We start from the raw sequence: 19,224 nt of genomic DNA on the forward strand, positions 1-19,224 counted from the left end.
TAAATCTGCTGAAATTACATGCATACAAATATACAAAAATGCAAACAAAGGAAGGCAAATGCTTATAAATAGAAAACCTACAGGTCTGAGAGAAACAGAATGTGACAAGTCAATTTCAAAGAAATATAATAATGCAAGGGGGAAAAGGAGGTGGTTTCATGAAACATGTAAAAAAGTTGTATTTAATGAAGGCAGTTAATATTACCCATTCTTGTTTTATCTCGTAAGCCAGAACTTAATCTCAGTTAAATCTTTTACCTTATTGTTTTAACATAATTTACCATTTAAAGTATACTCCTTTAACATATTTTCTTCCCTTCCTAGATTCGTAGCCTTAAATTGACAATGTTTCTGCAGGGTTATGGTGTCTGGTTGGGTTATTTATTCACTTAACCTTTTCAGAGTTATGCCTTCAGAGTTATTATGCCAAACTTACTTAAAACTTTATGAAGTGCTTTCCTGGAATTAGAAAGAAAAAAAAAGGCTTTATTATCATATAGCTACTAACCTGGTTTTTCTTGTGACTGTATCATTGAAGATACTCCATATCTTTCTTTAGCATAATCCTACAAAGAAATGTTTTTGTATTATGACTTTTTATTTAAACGTTAATAGCATAGTATACACATAAATACAAATAACAGAATATAAAAATGAATTCATTTTAACTTTCAGAACCATTTTATTAATTAGAGAGTCAGTAGTTTTAAAGTGTGGAAATCTATCATTTACCTATATATAGAAAGTTTCTGGTTAATTTTTGAAGATCACCACTCCTGGATGGATATACCATATGCAACAGCTTTCTCAGATAAAATTTACATACATGTATAACACATCTTAACTACCTTCTTCAAAAAGATTAAATGACTTCAAAGCAGGGATATAAATTTCCTCTGTGAAGGGAGTAGGATGAAGTACCGTTTTATTAACTTCCTATTACAGGAAGAGATGTTCAAAGAGAACCAACATTTTGGAGTAACCTTTCTGAGCACCAGATGTCCTCAGTTTTTAAAAATGGGAAATGTTGGACATAAGCTACTACAACTTTGTAAAATAGCAAAAAAATTCACCAGCTTCCTGTTTCTACAAACTACCCTCAGGGGCGCCTGGGTGGCTCAGTTGGTTAAGCGTCCGACTTCGGCTCAGGTCATGATCTCACAGTCCGTGAGTTCGAGCCCCACGTCGGGCTCTGTGCTGACCGCTCAGAGCCTGGAGCCTGTTTCGGATTCTGTGTCTCCCTCTCTCTCTGCCCCTCCCCTGTTCATGCTCTGTCTCTCTCTGTCTCAAAAATAAATAAACGTTTAAAAAAAAAATTAAAAACTACCCTCAGTACACAGGGTTGTAAGCAGTTGGAAATGGCCAATATCTAATTTCTAGTTACATTTTAAAGTTAGCAACAGGAAACAGGCGATATAGGGTACAGACTGTTAACAACAAACTATACTTACAGAATAGACAAGTGGTCTTTTATTTTAATCTCCCTTTACTTCTAAAATGGTACCTTAAGATCCTTCTAGCTATAAAATGACATAATAGCACCACAATGCCTACCTTATATCTAGACCTATGCAATCTGCAAGGGAGCACAGTTTATATAATTGATCAGATCAAAAATAAGCAAAAATAATTTCCCTAGGTTTTACAAGGTTATTTAAAACATATATGAAACAATTAGTTTCTGTCAGTCTATAGCTACTTGGTGGAATCCTCTCCTGTAGATCTGATGGATATTGCCGTTTGTGTTTATACCAAAATAAACCAGACATGTTAAGGTGCATACTGAACAAGTTTTTTTTTTTTAAATAAAGAAAAAGTACACCTAAAGACAAAGATAACCCAGCCCTAATAGAGAAATACAGTCACACAAGATAGCATGAGGCCAGCATTTGTAGATTACATGGTGTGAGTAAAGGGTCATTTATCAGTACTGTTCATATTTAGGCAACTTTTATTCCATCTAATGTTGTTAAGATGAACTATTCCTTACGTAGCTTATCACAAATTCATAATTACTCAAGAGAAAAATTAAGAGCTGGGTAGGGATTAAGGCCCAGTTATCCTACAATGCACATAAGTTGTAGGATGTCTTCAAAATTTCATTTTTGAAAAGCATTGAAGGACCACTAGGTATGAGGAACTACCCACATGATTTTGAATCACTTCATCTCAAACGCTTGCTCTGCAAACTTCCCTACCTACCTCACTGGGTCACTAGAAGGGAGAAAATAAATAAAAATGGCAAGCGTTCTTTACAGCTGTCACACGGTAAATGGTCATTAAACACATCGACAGATCGCTTTACTAAGTACTGTCATTACCTGTAAAAACATTAGAACATGAGAGCTGAGAAGAGAAATCGACTACAAGTGGACATTACAATTTTACAAGACGAGGTGTAGGGGCAGATTACGTGAAGGACGTGCCTAACCCAGGCACGTGTGACCCCAGCCGCTCCTACTTCCGGGACAGTTGTTGCTCCACGTCCACCCCACCCTGGGACACGTTTCTGTTACAATAGGCCTCCAAGCGCCCCTGTGAAAAATGAGATCCGAAGTAGGTCTAGCCACGATGCTCGCGCAAGGGCCCTGGAAGCCCAGAGAGCGCTCTGGGCGCCCGGACACCAGGCCTGCAGCCCGCAAGCAAAGTGCGGACAGGGAGCTGGAAGCAGGGCCCCGCTCACCCTACTCCCTCCCTCAGCGCGATGTGGCCCAGGGGTCTGTCGTCCCAGTCCCGGGGAAGGAGAACACCCACTTCCGCCGCGTCCATGATCTCCCGCGGCTTCTCCTGACTCCTGCGGCTTGCGCTGGCGCTGGGCATCGGGACAATTGGACGGGGCAGCGGTCACCACCCTCCCTCGCAGGCTTCCGTAGGGCAGGCCAAAAGGGCTTCTCCCTCCCATACAGTCTCCGCCCTCGCGACACTCAAGCCACAGCAACGCACTCGGACTCCCCGTGGTGGGTCGGCTCCGGAAAGATCGCGAGAACTGAGATTCCTTAGCGCTGTAAGGCGAGCGACCCGCGCCGCCGCCCTCCTCTTGCCCCACCCCTACGGGTGTTTACCTGGAGTTTGAGGGAGTCCCTGGGAATTCGTTGTAGTCTCGCGGGACTGGCTCTGTTCAGCTACGAGCGCCGGGGCTCCGGGTGGTGTGCTGCGGCGCTCGGTCTTTGTTCACTCTTGTCCAAACTGCAGCTTGTGCTAGGTTCTCTTTTTCAGCCTTATTTACCCCTCCCGCCTTTAGCTGCAGACTATTCACTAAAAAACCCACCCAAGCACAGGCTTCGGCTTTTCCTCCCCCGGACTGTCCCGCCTTCACACTCCTCAGAGGCTTTGTGGCCGCCTGGGGTTACGGGAGACCTCTTCGCAAACTCCTCTCTATGTACTGGGGACACAGGAGTGCTGGGTTAAAAGCAGTTGGCTTGCTAAGGTAGGATTGGGTACCAGTACCCAAGTGATAAGTAAAGTGTAAACACAATGGTAGAAATCCCACACAATTGCATCGGTTACCCGGACCCATAGCGTTATTACAGGATGTGCATAGTGTTGGTTGTTCAAGGGACAAATCATCTTAGGCTTAAAAAAAAAAAAAAAAAAAAAAGTGATCAATGAGCCTTTTATCGCAATTCAAAGTAATTCGGGGGGATAGATTAAATATTGTCTCCCCTGCTAGACAGCTTTGCACTCTGTCAAATTTTAACTATTTTAGTAGTGCCTTAGCCTGGCACCAAGGGCACAGTTAATACTCGTTAAAGAATGCAGTAGACCCCAATGCAAATGAAAATGCCCTGGAGGCTACCTCATTCAGGTCCTGGACTAGAGTAGTGAGAAGACAGACATGATCCCTGCCCTTGTGAAGCTTACCTTCTAATTGTAGGTGTGAAGTAGAGAGGTGCTATGGAAGTTTCTTTGAGGGCATTCATCTCAGGGTTCCCTGAGGAAGTGATGCTTAACTAAAATCTAAATTAAGTGTAGGGGTCAGCCAGGTGAAGAGGGGCTTGAAAAAATGGAATATTCAAAGACAAGTGGGTAGGGAGAGAAAGATCATGGCTCAAGTTTGGAGACAGTGCATATGAGATGCTTTTGAGACATCCGAGGGGAGATGTCCAGGTAACCACTGGCCTGTGGGGCCTGGAGCATAGAAGAGAGGTTTAGGCTACAGATAAAGGTGGGTAAGACCCTGGTGGGTAGGTGGTAATTGAAGTCTTGGACTAGGAAAGAGAATGTGATAAGAAGAGAGTGTTAACATTGATTATCAACTGCTGCATAGACCTCAAGTAAGATGATGACTAAAACATATGTTGGATTTAGCAACACAGAGGCCATTGATATTCTTAGTAAACATTGTTTATGGTAAAGTGATGGGGTCAGAATGAGTGAGTGACAGTGAAGAAATGAAAGTACTGTAAAAGTGATTATAACAAATCTTTATATGGTGCTTACTGTGTGCCAAGCACTGTTGTCAGTGTTTTACATATACTTACTTAATTCTTAATTTTTTTAAATTTGAGGTATAGATGAAACAATATTATATTAATTTGAAGTGTACAATATAGTGATTCAATCTATATACATTTTGAAATGCTCCACCACATTAACTGTACTTAACCATCTATCACCATATAATTTTATTTCTCTCTCTCTCTCTCTCTCTCTATATATATATATATTTACGTTTATTTATTTATTTTGAGAGAGAGAGAGAGAGAGACCACAAGAGTGTGGGCAGAGAGGCAGAGGGAGAGAGAGAATTCTAAGCAGACTCTGCAGCGTAGAGCCTGATGCAGGGCTCTTTCCCATGAACTGTGAGATCATTACCTGAAGGAAAATCAAGAGTCCCATGCTCAACCACTTGAGCCTCCCAGGTGCCCCACAATATTATTGATTATATTTGTTATGCTGTACTTTATATCCCCATGACTTAGTTTATAACTGAAATTTGTATCTTTTAATCCTCTTTACCTATTTCACTCATTCCCTCATCCCCTTCCCTCTGGCAACCACTACTTTGTTTTCTGTATTTATGACTCCGTTGTTTTGTTGCTTGCTTTTTTTAGATTTTATATGTAAGTAAAATCATATTTTGTATTTGTCTTCCTCTATCTTTACTTATTTCACTTAGTATAATGCCTTCTAGGTCCATGTATATCCTAGATGGCAAAATTTTATTCTTTTTTATGGCTGAGTAATATTCTATCGCATGTATACCACATCTTTATCCACTCATCTATCAATGGATACTTAGGTTGCTTCCATGTCTTGGCTGTGGTAAATAATGCTGCAATGAACATAGAGGTACATATATATTTTTAAATTAGGGTTTTCATTTTCTTTGTGTCAATATCTAAAAGTGGATTTACTGGATCATAGAGTAGTTCTATTTTTTATTTTTTGAGGAACCTCCATACTGTCTTCCATAGTGCTTGCACCAACTTACATTCCCTTTTTTTCCAGTGCATGGGGGTTCCCTTTTTTCTACATCCTTGATAACACTTGTTATTTCTTGTCTTTTCAATACTAGCCATTATGACAGGTGTTAAGATGATGCCTCTCTGTAGTTTTGATTTGCATTTCCCTGATGATTAGTGATGTTGAATATCTTTTCGTATGTCTGTTGGTCACTTGTATGTCTTTGGGAAAATGTCTGTTCAGGTCCTCTGCCGTTTTAATCAGATTTTTGGGGGGTGTTGGGTTATATAAATTTTTTATTTTGGACATTAACCCATTATCAAATATGTCATTTGCAAATATCTTCTCCTATTCAGTAGGCTGCCTTTTTATTTTGTTGATGCTTTCCTTTGCTGTTTTAAAGCTTTTTATTTTGGTGTAGTCCCAATAGTTTATTTTTGCTTTTGTTTCCCTTGTCCGAGGAGAAATATCTAGAAAATGTTAAGGCTGATGTCAAAGAGATTACTGCCTATGTTTTCTTTCTTTTTAAAAAAATGTTTTTTTTTTTTTTGAGGTGGGGGAGGGACAGAGATAAAGGGAGACAGAATCCCAGGCAGGCTCTATGCTGTCAGTGCAGATCCTGATGTGGGGCTCAAACTCATGAACTGTGAGATCATGACCTGAACTGAAATCAAGAGTTGGACACTTAACCAATTGAGCCACCCAGGCACCCCGCCTATGGTTTTTTTTTTTTTTTAGGATTTCTGTGGTTTCAGGTCCCACATGTAGGTCTTTGATCCATTTTGAGTTTATTTTTGCCTATGGTATAAGACAGCAGTCTAGTTCCATTCTTTTTCCTGTAGCTTTCCAGTTTTCCCAGCACCATTTATTAAAGAGATTGTCTTTTCCCCATTGAATATTGTTGCCTCCTTTGTTGTAGATTAATTGACCATATAAGTGTGGGTTTATTTCTGGGATCTCTGTTCTGTTCCATTGATATATGTGTCTGTTTTTGTGCCAGTGCCATACTCTTTGATTACTATAGCTTTGTATTATAGTTTGAAATCTAGGAATGTGAAACCTCCAGCTTTGTTTTTCTCAGATTGCTTCAGCTATTTGGCTGAAGATTTTGTGGTACTATACAAATTTTAGGATTATTCATTTTAGTTCTGTGAAAAGTACTATTGGTATATTGATAGGGATTGCACTGAATCTGTAGGTTGCTTTGGATAGTATGGATATTTTAACAATATCACTTATTCCAGTCTGTGAGCAGCTTTCCATTTATTTGTGTTATCTCCAATTTGTTTTATCTTACAGTTTTCAAAGTACAGGTCTTTCACCTACTTGGTTAAATTTATTCCTAGGTATTTTATTTTTTTGATATAATTATAAATGGGATTTTTTCTTAATTTCTCTTTCTGCTAGTTTGTTATTGCTGTATAGAAGCACAATATGTTTCTATATGTTAATTTTGTATCCTGCAACTTTACTGAGTCCATTTATCAGTTCTAATTGTTCTTTGGTGGAATCTTTAGGGTTTTCTATATATAGTATGGCATCTGCAGAATGAAAGTTTTACTTCTTTCTTACCAAATTGGATGCCTTCTTTGCTGTGGCTGATTGCTTTTTGTTGTGTGATTGAATAAAAGTGGTGACCGTGGGCATCCTTTTCTTGTTTCTTTTTTTTTTTTAATGTTTATTTTGAGAGAGAGAGAGAGAGAGAGAGAGAGTGTGTGTGTGTGAGTGGGAGAGGGGCAGAGAGAGAGAGAGGGAGTGAGAGAATCCCAAGCAGGATCCACACTGTCAGCACAGAGCCCGCCACAGGGCTTGATCTCACAAACCATGAGATCATGACCTGAGTCGAAATCAAGAATCGGACACTTAACTGACTGAGCCACTCAGGTGCCCAATCTTGTTTCCGATCTTGGAAGAAAGTGTTTAGTTTTTTACCATTGAGTATGATGTTAGCTGTGAGTTTGTCATAAATGACCTTTATTATGTTGAGGTATATTCCCTCTATGCTCAATTTATTAAAAGTTTTATCATGAATAGATGTTCAATTTTTGTCAAATGCTTTTTCTGTAACTACTGAGATGATCATATGATTTTTATCCTTAATTTTTTTTGATGTGGTATATCACATTGATTGGTGGATGTTGAACCATCCTTGTGTCCTTAGAGAAAATCCTACTTGATTATAGTATATAGTCTTTTAATTAAAGACTATATTGTATTATTGAATTAGGTTTGCCAACATTTGTTGAAGATTTTTGCATCTATGTTCATCAGGGATTTGGCCTGTAATTTTCTTGTTTTGTGGTGTCTATGTTTGGTTTTGGTGTCAAGTAATGCTGACCTCATAGAATGAATTTGGAAGTATTCTTTCCTCTTCTGTTTTTTGGAATAGTTTGAGAATAGGTATTAACTTTTAAAATATTTGGTAGAATTCACTTGTTAAGCCATCTAGTTCTGGACTTCTCTTTGTTGGGAGTTTTTGTATTGATTCAATTTCATTACTAGTAATCAGTCTGTTCAGATTTATTTCTTTATAATTCAATCTTGGAAGATTGTGTGTTTCTAGGAATTTATTTCTTTTCAGTTGTCCAATTTGTTGGCATAATTTTCTAGTAGTCTCTTATAATTGTATTTCTGTGGTGTTGTAACTTATTTTTCATCTGATTTCTTTGATTTCTTTGAATTCTCCCTTTTATTTCTTGAGAGTCTGGCTAAAGGTTTATCAATTTTGTTTATCTTTTCAAAGAACAGCTCTTAGTTTCATTCATCTTTTCTATTGTTTTGTTTGTTTTATTTGTTTGCACTCTCATCTTTATTATTTCCTTTCTTTTACTAACTTTGGGCTTGGCTTATTCTTACCTTTCTAGTGCCTTTAGTTGTAAGGTTAGATTGTTTATTTGAGATTTTTCTTGGTTCTTGAGGTGGGCCTGAATTGATATAAACTTCCTTCTTCGAATTGCTTTTGCTGTATCCCAGAGATTTTGGACTATGTTGTTTCTATTTTCATTTGTCTCAAAGTATTTTTTAATTTTCTCTTTAATTTCTTTATCGACCCATGGTGGTTTAGTAGTATGGTGTTTATTCTCCATGTTTGTGGGTTTTTTTTTTTCTAGCTTTTTTCTTGTAACTTATTTCTATCTAATTTAATACCTTTCATACCTTTCCATGGTTGGAAAGGATGTTTGATAGGATTTCAGTCTTCTTAAATTGACTGAGACTTATTTAGTGGCCTAACATGTGACCTATCCTGGAGATTGTTACATGTGCATTTGAAAAGAATGTGGGGGCACCTGTGTGGCTCAGTCAGTTAAGTGTCTGATTTTAGTTCAGGTCATGATCTTGCGGTCCATAACTTTGAGCCCTGCGTGGGGCTCTGTGCTGACAGCTCAGAGCCTGGAGCCTGCTTCAGATTCTGTGTCTCCCTCTCTCTGAATCTCTCTCCCTCTTAAATATAAATAAACATTAAAAAAAATGTTTAAGAAAAGAATGTGTCTTGGGGCACCTGGGTGGCTCAGTCAGTTATGTGTCTGACTTTGGGTCAGGTCATGATCTCATGGTCCGTGGGTTCAAGCCCCATGTCGGACTCTGTGCTGACAGCTCAGAGCCTGGAGCCTGCTTTGGATTCTGTGTCTCACTCTTTCTGCCCCTACCCTCCTCGTGCTCTGTCTCTCTCTGTCTCAAATAATGAATAAACACTAAAAAAAAAAATTAAAAAAAAAATTTTTTTTTCAACGTTTTTTATTTATTTTTGGGACAGAAAGAGACAAAGCATGAACGGGGGAGGGGCAGAGAGAGAGGGAGACACAGAATCGGAAACAGGCTCCAGGCTCCGAGCCATCAGCCCAGAGCCCGACGCGGGGCTCGAACTCACGGACCGCGAGATCGTGACCTGGCTGAAGTCGGACGCTTAACCGACTGCGCCACCCAGGCGCCCCCAAAATTTTTTTTTTAAAGAAAAGAATGTGTCTTTTGCTGCTTTGGGATGAAATGTTCCATATATATCTCTTAAGTCCATCTGGTCTAATGTGTCCTTTAAAGCCAATATTTCCATGTCGATTTTCTGTTTGGATGATGTATCCATTAATATAAGTGGGGTATTAAAGCTTCCTACTATTATACACAAAAATAAATTCAAAATGTATGAAAGACCTCAGTGTGAGACAGAAAACCATCAGAATCATAGAGGAGAACAGCAACCTCTTTGACCTTGGCCATAGCAACTTCTTACTAGACATGTCTTGGGGGCAAGGGAAACAAAAGCAAAAATGAACTATTGGGACTTCATGAAGGTAAAAAGCTTCTGCATAGGGAAGGAAACAATCAACAAAACTAAAAGGCAACCAATGGAATCAGAGAAGATATTTGCAAATGCCATATCAGATAAAGGGATAGTATCCAAAATTAATGAAGAACTTATCAAACTCAACACCCAAAAGCAAATAATGCATTTAAGAAATGGGCAGAAGACATGAATAGACATTTTTCCAAAGAAAACATCCAGATAGCTAACAGACACATGAAAAGATGCTCAACATCACTCATCATCAAGGAAATACAAATCAAAACCACAATGAGATACCACCTCACACCTGTCAGAATGGCTAAAATTAATAACAGTAAACAACAGCTGTTGGCAAGGATGCGGAGAAAGGGGAGCCCTCTGGCACTGTTGGTGGGAATGCAAACAGGTGCAGCTACTCTGGAAAATAGTATGGAGGTTCCTCAAAAAGTTAAAAATCAAACTACCCTACAATTCAGCATCACATTACGAGGTATTTACCCAAAGGATAAAAAAATACAGAATCAAAGGGGTATGTGCACCCTGATGTTTATAGCAGAATTATCAACAATAGCCAAACTATGGAACTAGGGAAAGAGCCCAAATGTCCATTGACTGATGAATGGATAAGGCAGATGTGGCATGCATATATATACATATAATATTCTATTGTATATTCCAATATGCATTTTATTTTATTTTATTATTTTTTTAGCATTTATTTTTGAGAGAGCATGAGTGGGGGAGGGACAGAGAGGAGACACAGAATCCCAAGCAGGCTCCAGGCTCTGAGCTGTGGGGCTTGAACCCATGAACCTTGAGATCATGACCTGAGCCAAAGTTGGATGCTTAACTGACTGAGCCACACAAGTGCCCCCCCAAATACATTTTATTTTATTTAAAAAAAAAATTTTTTTTTACGTTTATTTATTTTTGAGACAGAGAGAGACAGAGCATGAATGGGGGAGGGGCAGAGAGAGAGGGAGACACAGAATCGGAAGCCGGCTCCAGGCTCTGAGCCATCAGCCCAGAGCCCGACGCGGGGCTCGAACTCACGGACCGCGAGATCGTGACCTGAGCTGCAGTTGGACTCTCAACCGACTGAGCCACCCAGGCGCCCCACCAATATACATTTTATATACATATATGTACATATATTTTATGTACATTTTAATGTAATACATTATGCTAAGTGAAAAAAGTCAGAGAAAGACAAATACCATGTGATTTCACTTATATGTGGAATTTAAGAAAACAGCTGAACATATGGGAACAGGGAAAAAGAGAGAGATAGGGAAACAAAACATAAGAGACTCTTTACAATAGAGAACAAACTGAGGGTTGATGGAGGGAAGTGGGTGCGGAATGGGCTAATAGGGTGTTGCGTATTAAGGAGGGCACATGTGATGAGCACTGGGTGTTATATGTAAGTGATTAATCTCTTAATCCTGAAAACAACACCATATGTTAACTAACTAGAATTTAAATAAAAATTTGAATAAAAAATACATTAGAATAGAAAAGAAAAACAAAAGTCTCCTACTATTACTGTATTGCTGTCAATTTCTTCCTTTAAGTCTGTCAATATTACTTTATATTTAGATGCCTTTTGTTGAGTGCATAAATATTCACAAATGTTGGATTGATCCCTTTATTATGTGATACACTTGTTTCTTGTTATAGTCTTGTTTTGAAGTCTATTTTGTCTGGGGATGCCTGGGTGGCTCAGTTGGTTGACTGCCTATTGATTTTGGCTCAGGTCATGATCCCAGGGTCATGGGATCGAGCCCAGCATCAGGCTCCACACTATGCATAGAGCCTGCTTAAGATTCTCTTTCTTTCTCTCCCTCCCTCTGCTCTTCTCTCTCACTCACATGTGTGCTCTCTCTCTCTTAAAAAAAAAAAAAAAGTTTAAGGTATATTTTGTGTGATTTAAATATTGCTATCCCAGTTTTTTCTTCACTAATGTTTATATGGAATATCTATTTCCATTTCTTCACTTTTGGTCTGTGACTTGAGGTCTAAAGTAGGTCTCTTATAGGCAGCATATAGATGGGTCTTGTCCTTTATTTATTTAGTCACCCTTGTCTTTTGATTGGACTATTTAGTCCCTTTTAGTCCAATTAAAGTTATTGTTAGGTGTATACTTAAAGCCATTTTGTCAAATGTCTAGTTGTTTTTGTAGTTCTTCTCTGTTCCTTTCTTCTTCTCTTGCTCTCTTCCCTGGCCATTTAATGAATTTCTTTAGTGTTGTGCTTGGAGTACTTTTTCTTTATTTTTTGTGTATCTGTTATAGATTTTTAATTTGTGGTTACCATGTGGTTCACATATATCACCCTACATATATTGGAGTCTATTTTAAGTTGATTGTTGCTTAAGTTCAAACACATTCTTTTTTAAAATTTTTTTTTAACGTTTATTTATTTTTGAGACAGAGACAGAGCATGAACGGGGGAGGGGCAGAGAGAGAGGGAGACACAGAATCGGAAGCAGGCTCCAGGCTCTGAGCCATCAGCCCAGAGCCCGACGCGGGGCTCGAACTCACGGACCTTGAGATCGTGACCTGAGCTGAAGTTGGACACTTAACTGACTGAGCCACCCAGGTGCCCCAAGTTCAAACACATTCTAAAAGCACTACAATTTTACTCCCTCCTTCCATGTTTATGTTTTTGATGTCATATTTTACATCATTTCATTTTGTGTATCCTTTAGCTAATTATTTTAGATGTAGTTGGTTTTTACTACTTTTGTCTTTTAAACTTCATAATAGCTGTATGAATGATTGCTCTATTATCTTTACTATATGTTTGTAAATTTACCAATGAAATTTTTCTTTCATAATTTTTTTACTTCTAGTTTATGATTTTTTTCTTTTCCACTTAAATAAGTCCCTTTAACATTTCTTGTAAGGCCAGTCTAGTGGTGATGAACTCTTTTGGAAATTCTTTGTATCTCCTTCAATTCTGAATAATAACTTTGTCAGGTAGAGTATTCTTGGTTGTTGGTTTTTTTCCTTTCAGCATTTAGAATATATCATGCCACTCCCTTCTGGCCTGCAAAGTTTCTGCTGAAAAATTAGCTGATAGCTTTATGGATTTTTTCCTGTATGTAACTAGTTGCTTCTCTCTTGCTGCTTTTAAAATTCTATCTTTATCTTTAATTTAAAACAATTTATTTATTTTGGGAGAGAGAGCACACATGGGGCAGAGAAGTCTCTGCACTGTCAGCGGGGAGCCTCCCCTGGGGCTCGAGCTCATGAACCATGGGATGATCTGAGCCTAAATCAAGAGTTGGATACTTAACCAACTGAGCCACCCAGGTGCCCCTCTAATTTTTAACATTTTAGTTATTATGTGCCTTGATGTGGCCTCTTTGAGTTCATCTTGTCTGGGAATTTGCGTGCTTCCTGGATCTTGTTGTTTTCTTCCTCAGTTTAAGCAAGTTTTCAGCTTTTATTTCTTCAAGTAAGTTTTCTTTCTCTTTCTCTCTCTTCTCTTTATGGGACCCCTATAATATGAATGTTAGTATGCTTGATATTTTCCCCAGAGTTCCCTTAACTGACCCTCATTTTTAAAATTCTTTTTTTCTGTTCAGTATGAGTGGTTTTCACTACCTCATCTTCAAGATTGCTGATCAGTTCTTCTCCATATTCTCATCTGCTGTTGATTCCCTCTAATGTATTTTTCATTTCAGTTGTTGTAGTTTTTAGATCTGATTGGTTCTTTGTTATATTTTGTATATCTTTGTTGAAGTTCTTGTTGAATTCATCTACTCTTCTCCCAACTTTGTTGAGCATCCTTATGATCATTACTTTGACCTTTATATCAGGTAGATTGCTTATTTCTGTTTCATTTAGTTCTTTTTTTTGAAGTGTTTTTTTTTCTGAGTAATTTTTATTCTGAGTAATTTCTATATCCCATGTGGGGCCCAAACTCATAACCTCAGGATCAAGAGTTATGTGCTCTTCCGACTAAGCCAGCCAGGTACCCCTCATTTAGTTCTTTTTCTGAGGTTTTGTCTTGTTCTTTCATTTAGCACTGTCTCCTCATTTTGTCTGACTCTGTGTTTGTTTCTATGTGATAGGATGGTCAGTTATGTCCTTGTCTTGTAGGTAGTAGCCTTATATAGATGGTGTCTTACAGGGCTCAGAAGCACAATTTTCCCTGGTCACCAGAACCTTGCACTCCACAGGTGTTCCCTGTGTGGGCTGTGTGTACTGTGACTGGGCTATGACTGTTGTAGATGTGCTGGTGGGTGGGGGTGGCCTTCCTCCTTTCCCCTGAGCAGAAGTCATTTTGGAGGAGCACTGGTCCTGGCCAAGGCTGCCTGTTGGGTGTGGCAGGGTGGTAGCCACTTTGGGGAGGTAGTGCCTGCTGGAGCATGTGGGTTGGGTGGGGCAGGTCTGCAGGGCAACATTGGTAAGTTGAGTGGTGCGGCAAAGTAGATGGAGAGTGTCAGAATTGATTGGCACCTGCCACTTTTGGGCCAGCTAAGGTAAAGGAGGGGAAGAGAAATGGTGCCCACCAGCACTTCTCTTCCTGGACAAAGTTCTTACAGATCCCTGCCTCTCTATACATGCCAGAAAAGTAATCAATAAATCACACATAGCCCAGGTGCTTTACAAACTGCTGCATCTGTTCTGGATCTCAGAGCAAATGAGATTGTGTGTGGGACCTTCATGTCTTGGTTTTTTCTTGCCCTCCAGTTTTTTCCAAAGTTAAGCCCCACTAATTTGAAAGCCAGATGTTGTGGAGGCTCATCTTCCTAGTCCAGATCCCTGTGGCAGGGGTTGCCCAGTGTGGGGCTTGAACCCCTTGCTCCTCAGAGAGGACCTCTGTGCCTGTGATACTGCTTTTGCTGTGGGTCACACCAGGGTTTGGTGCCTGACAAGACTGCATCTCTCTCTCTCTCTCCTGCCCTTCTGGATGTGGCTTACTCTTTATATTTTTAGATGTGGAAGAGCTGTTATTCTAGTCTTCAGGTCATTTTCAGAAAGTTGCTGTATATTTAGTTGCATCCTTAGAGTGTCCATGGAAGGTGGTAAGCTCAGTACTTCCTACTCTGCCATTTTCCCCTTGCCTCTGTAACCCACTAAATTGTTACACCAATATTTTCAGAGAGACAATATTACAACCTTTTTTACATATGGGGATATTGAGGCAAAGAGATGTGAAGTGACTTGACCATGATTGTAGAGCCGTTAGTTAAATGATGTATTTCAATTCAGGTAGTGTGGTGCCAGACTCCATGTTCTTTTTTTTTTTAATTTTTAAGTTTTTATTTATTTATTTTCAGAGAGAGAGAGACAGAATGCACAGAGGAGGGGCAGAGAGTGAGGGAGAGAGAGAGAGAATTCAAAGCAGGGTCCTCCTTGTGCTGAGCACGGAGCCTGCTTGGGATTCTCTCTCTCTCTCCCTCTGTGCATCTCCACTGTCCATGCACTCTTGCTCTCTTTCTCTCTCTCTCTCTCTCAAAAAAAAAAAAAAAAAAAGGCCCTTTAGATTACTTTGATGCACACTCAAGTTTAAGAAAAGCTGGCGTGGTTATTAGGGATGCAGGAACTTGACTAGCTTGGGTTCATATCCCAACTGTACCACTTACCAGCTGTGTGATTTGGGGCTCTTTTAAAAGCCTTTTTGTGTTCCAATCTCCTCTTCTGTAAAATGAGGATAATCCTAGTCCTTATCTGTAGTTTTCTCTGGTGATAAATGAGTCCATCCTTATGGAATTTAGAGCAGTGCTTGGTGCATAGTTAACACTCAACAAAAGTGAACTATGACTGTTATAGATAACACGTAAATGTTGAATCTGAATCTCATTTTAAATGATTGGGTTTAGAAAAAGAGATAGTAGCCAAGTGTATTAGAATTATTTGTAGAGTGAAGACCTGGGGACTCTCTTGAATAAGGTTGAATACTCCAATCCCTATTTTGGCTGCTTAAAACCCTTTTCCCCCCTTACTTCCTGGTTTATGATTGAGATGTGGAAAATGTAGAAGGTGCCAAGTTCTTTGGAGTTTATGCAACTAATACATAGTGCACATTGTTACGTGGCTCTTCATTTTCTATGAAGGCTCCACTGTCATCAATTTTATATCCTGTTCCCACGAGAACTTCACCTTTTTCTTCCCTGCATCCCTTTCTTGATTGATTGTCTAGTTTCTCATTTAGACAACTTACCCTCTTTCTCCACTGGCCCATTCAGAACCACCTTCTATTAAAAAAAAAAAAAGAAAGTTTTCCATTGAGGCATCTGTATACTCATTTCCCTTGTTTTTCACGTGCCTTCTATCTGAGGCGATTCCAATTGTTTTACAGTGTGCAGCTGCTACTAGATACTAATGACATTTTCACTGGGTGAGTTGCATTTCCCAGCCTTGTTTCTGTATATTTGATTGTCTTCAGTATTTTATGTGAGTTGTAAACACACTGGGTAGAAACAACTCAATAAATGACAAACAGTAAAATGAATAATAAAAAGTTATAGTCTCATAAAAGGAGAATGAGTGGGGCCCCTCTCCCAAATAGAAGTAAGCCAGGGATATCAGTATGTTCAGAAAACTACTGGCTAGTTGCTACTTTGCTTTAAAAATATTCTTTTAGTCACAAACTTGTTTTCCCCTGCAGTGCACAGTTAATTTTCCCTTCTGCTTAGCTTCTTAATCACTCCAGGAAACACAGCCATTTATTTATCATCCACATCCCAAATCTTGGTGTCATTTCTTATTACTTATTTCTCTTCTCTCCAACATTGAAAAATCTACCAAAGTTTTTCTGCTATTGCCTTTTTAACATTATCCATCTCTAACTTATCTCAAAGACCAGACTTTATACAATTGTGGGGAACTGGAGAGTCAGGGTAAATAATAATTCATTTAGTTAGATTATCTCTAGTCTTACTTTGTAATTCCATACATGACTATAGCCATATCCAGAAATTCTATGAAGACTTGTAGACCTACATCCCCCAATAAATTGAAATGGAAAACACAAAGTGTAAAGTATATCACACTTTTAAAAGAACTGTATATGAGCCAGGCGATGTATATGAGCCACAAGACTCTGTGGGCCTCTTCTTTGACTTTTCCTATTTATTGTTCAGATGCTCTTCATTATCTTCTGCTTTGCTCACTTTAACATAATACCTTTCAGTTTTTCATGATAAGTTCACCATTGTCACTATTTGGGGAGTATGTGGTTTTACCGTCTACCATTTCTTTAAGAAAAAGCTTTTACTTTTAGAAATGCTCTTTACTGAAAATTATTTTCTCCAACATAATGTCCTTTATCTATTCTCATTTATGCTTCTGAATATGACTTTGAGCCAAAGGAACTGTTTTCCGTATTGTGAAGAATAACCCTATGTAAATCATATATAAACAAGTTATGCTGAATCAAAACATTTAATTCCATTTATTTCTTCATTTTAGTAACTTTAGTGATCCAAATTCAGATTGGTCTTCCTCATTGAGTCACTCAATACAAACACTGTTAAGAAAATCTAATTTCTTACCATTCTCTGAGCTGTGATAGATCATGTTTCTAAAGATGGCTACAACAATATCTCCCATCCCCTATGTTCTTTTGCAGTGTGCTCCCTCATCAAGAATAGAGTTTATTGTCATTCCCTTTGAATCTAGACTGGTCAATGACCTATTTTGATCAATAGGATGGATCAGAAATGATGCTGTCTAAAATCCAAGGCTGGGCCTTAAGAAATCTGTACCTTCTGCCTTAATGTCTTGGAATGTTCTTTCTTAGAACCAGCTGCCATAGTGGGAGGGAGTCCTAGAAGCCATGTGAACAGATCTCATCAAGGAAAATCAAAGACCTTGGCCAACAACTCCAGCTGAACTTCCAGCTGGGATGTGAATCAGGCCATTTTGGTTTTTCCAGCCAACTCAGGACCCTAGCCAACACTCTATAAACTAGAACTGCCTGATCAACCCATAGAAACATGGAATATAATAAATTGCTTCTGTTTTAAGCCACTACATTTTGAGGTGGTTTGTAATGCAACAGTACCTTACTGGACCACTGGGACTCCACTGATCTTCTTTTTGAGGCCTTGTGCCAAGTTTACCAGCTTACGTCACCACCCTCAGACTTCTGCAAGGAAATATAACTTATTTTCTGGGTCTTCACCATCTTCTTTTAACTTTGTGGACAAAATAGCCCATGCTTCAGTGAAATGGCCAAATGATAATACTAATGAACACTTTTTGAATGCTTATGATGTGCCAGGCACTGTTTTAGCTATAATATCTTTATTAATATATCTAATCTTTGGAACAATTTTTTGAGCTCTTATCTCCATTTTACAGATAAGAAAACCAAGGCACAGAGAGGTGAAGTAACTTATCCTGTACAAAGTCCAACAGCAAGTGGAGTCACCATCAGAACTCAAGTATCAGGTTCCAGAGCCACATGCTTAGCCACTGCGATGTACTGCCTCCCATAAAAAAATGTCTCATGTTCATGAGGTTAATCCTAAAGTGCCTGAAGTAAGTGGAGTTTCTTTGACTTATGTTACCTGATCCTCTTACGTTGGTTAAGAAAGTCCTTTACTCTCCCTCTCTCTCTGCTCTCCCCCACTCATGCTCTCTCTCTCTCTCTCAAAAAAAAAAATATATATATATATATAAAAATAAAATAAAAATAAACAAACAAACAAACAAACAAACATACATTAAAAAAAAAAGTCTTTTAAGGTTTTGATTGCTTCATTCATGTATACTAGATTCTAGGCTGTGTCCTGTGCTGCCACTTATATTTAGAAAAGCTTAACGTTAGAAAAGTGTGAACCCTTGACTGTTTTTATGTTCACAGTTCAGGGCAGGATAGAATGCCTGCATGGTTTCCCCAAGTTCCTCATCCCCACTGGGCCTCCTCCACAGAGGGCAGCAGAGTGACAAGCAGGCAGCAACCTGGAGGAGAGAGCAGAGAAGCAGTGCTGCTCTGGGCCAGAGCTCTTTACTCATTCTCCAGACCACAAGAGCCAGGCTGGAGCGCTGCACAGAGCCTCTCGGCACCTGTCAGACTGAAGGAAGGAATGACCGCCGCTTCTAATAACAGGGGCCAGAGACAGCCAAAGCCATGCTAGTTAGACTTAACAGTGGAGGGAGGCCTCTGTGCTTGTTAGGCAGTTGCGGCCCTAAGACAGGCTCCCAGGGCCACTTTCCAACTGGACTGCTGCCTTCCAGTCTCTCCTAGGCAGCCGTTTCAATGCAAAGGTGTGTGATTTTGCTTCAAGTAGTCTTGAAGCCCTTTTGCCTCCTATTCTTCCTGGTAACTGCCTCAGGAACTCTGAGGGAAGTAAAAAAAGTTAATTCCAGTATTCAGTAGGTCTGCATTGTCATGCCGTATTCAGAGCAGGGGCTTTGGAGACAGACAGTTTTGGAGTCAGAGCCCCATTTTTGCTGCTGAATCACTATGTGATTTTGGGAAAATTGCTTTCTTCTTTCAGCCTCAATGACCTTAGCTGTAGAACAGGTTAGTGATATTTACCTTGTGTGGCTGTTGTGAGGAATAAGTCCTATGGGC

General features: G+C 39.2%; 2 protein-coding genes across 4 annotated transcripts in view; one reads left to right on the forward strand and one right to left on the reverse strand.

Annotated features, from left to right (window-relative positions):
• DARS1 (aspartyl-tRNA synthetase 1) overlaps positions 1-2,986 on the reverse strand; it is a 63,856-nt gene extending 60,870 nt beyond the window's left edge. Inside the window, exons 1-3 of one of the 3 annotated variants that reach the window (XM_040474958.1) lie at positions 2,755-2,871; positions 2,322-2,535; positions 509-566 (exon numbers count right to left, since the gene is read on the reverse strand). In XM_040474958.1, coding sequence (XP_040330892.1) covers positions 509-566; positions 2,322-2,333 — 70 coding nt within the window. In that variant the 5' untranslated portion in view covers positions 2,334-2,535; positions 2,755-2,871. Of the gene's footprint in view, positions 1-508; positions 567-2,321; positions 2,536-2,683 lie in introns of all 3 variants that reach the window. The other 2 variants (XM_040474956.1, XM_040474957.1) reach the window with 2 other exon arrangements.
• An 81-nt stretch (positions 2,987-3,067) lies between these two features.
• The window catches only part of THSD7B (thrombospondin type 1 domain containing 7B), a 1,621,840-nt gene continuing 1,605,683 nt past the window's right edge, over positions 3,068-19,224 (forward strand). Inside the window, exons 1-2 of the mRNA XM_040474954.1 lie at positions 3,068-3,427; positions 18,006-18,185. The gene's annotated coding sequence lies outside the window, so the exon portion shown is untranslated. The remainder of the gene's footprint in view (positions 3,428-18,005; positions 18,186-19,224) is intronic.

This window comes from Herpailurus yagouaroundi, unplaced genomic scaffold (assembly GCF_014898765.1).
Source record: "Herpailurus yagouaroundi ecotype Mexico unplaced genomic scaffold, PumYag 140, whole genome shotgun sequence".
Classification (NCBI taxonomy): domain Eukaryota; kingdom Metazoa; phylum Chordata; class Mammalia; order Carnivora; family Felidae; genus Herpailurus; species Herpailurus yagouaroundi.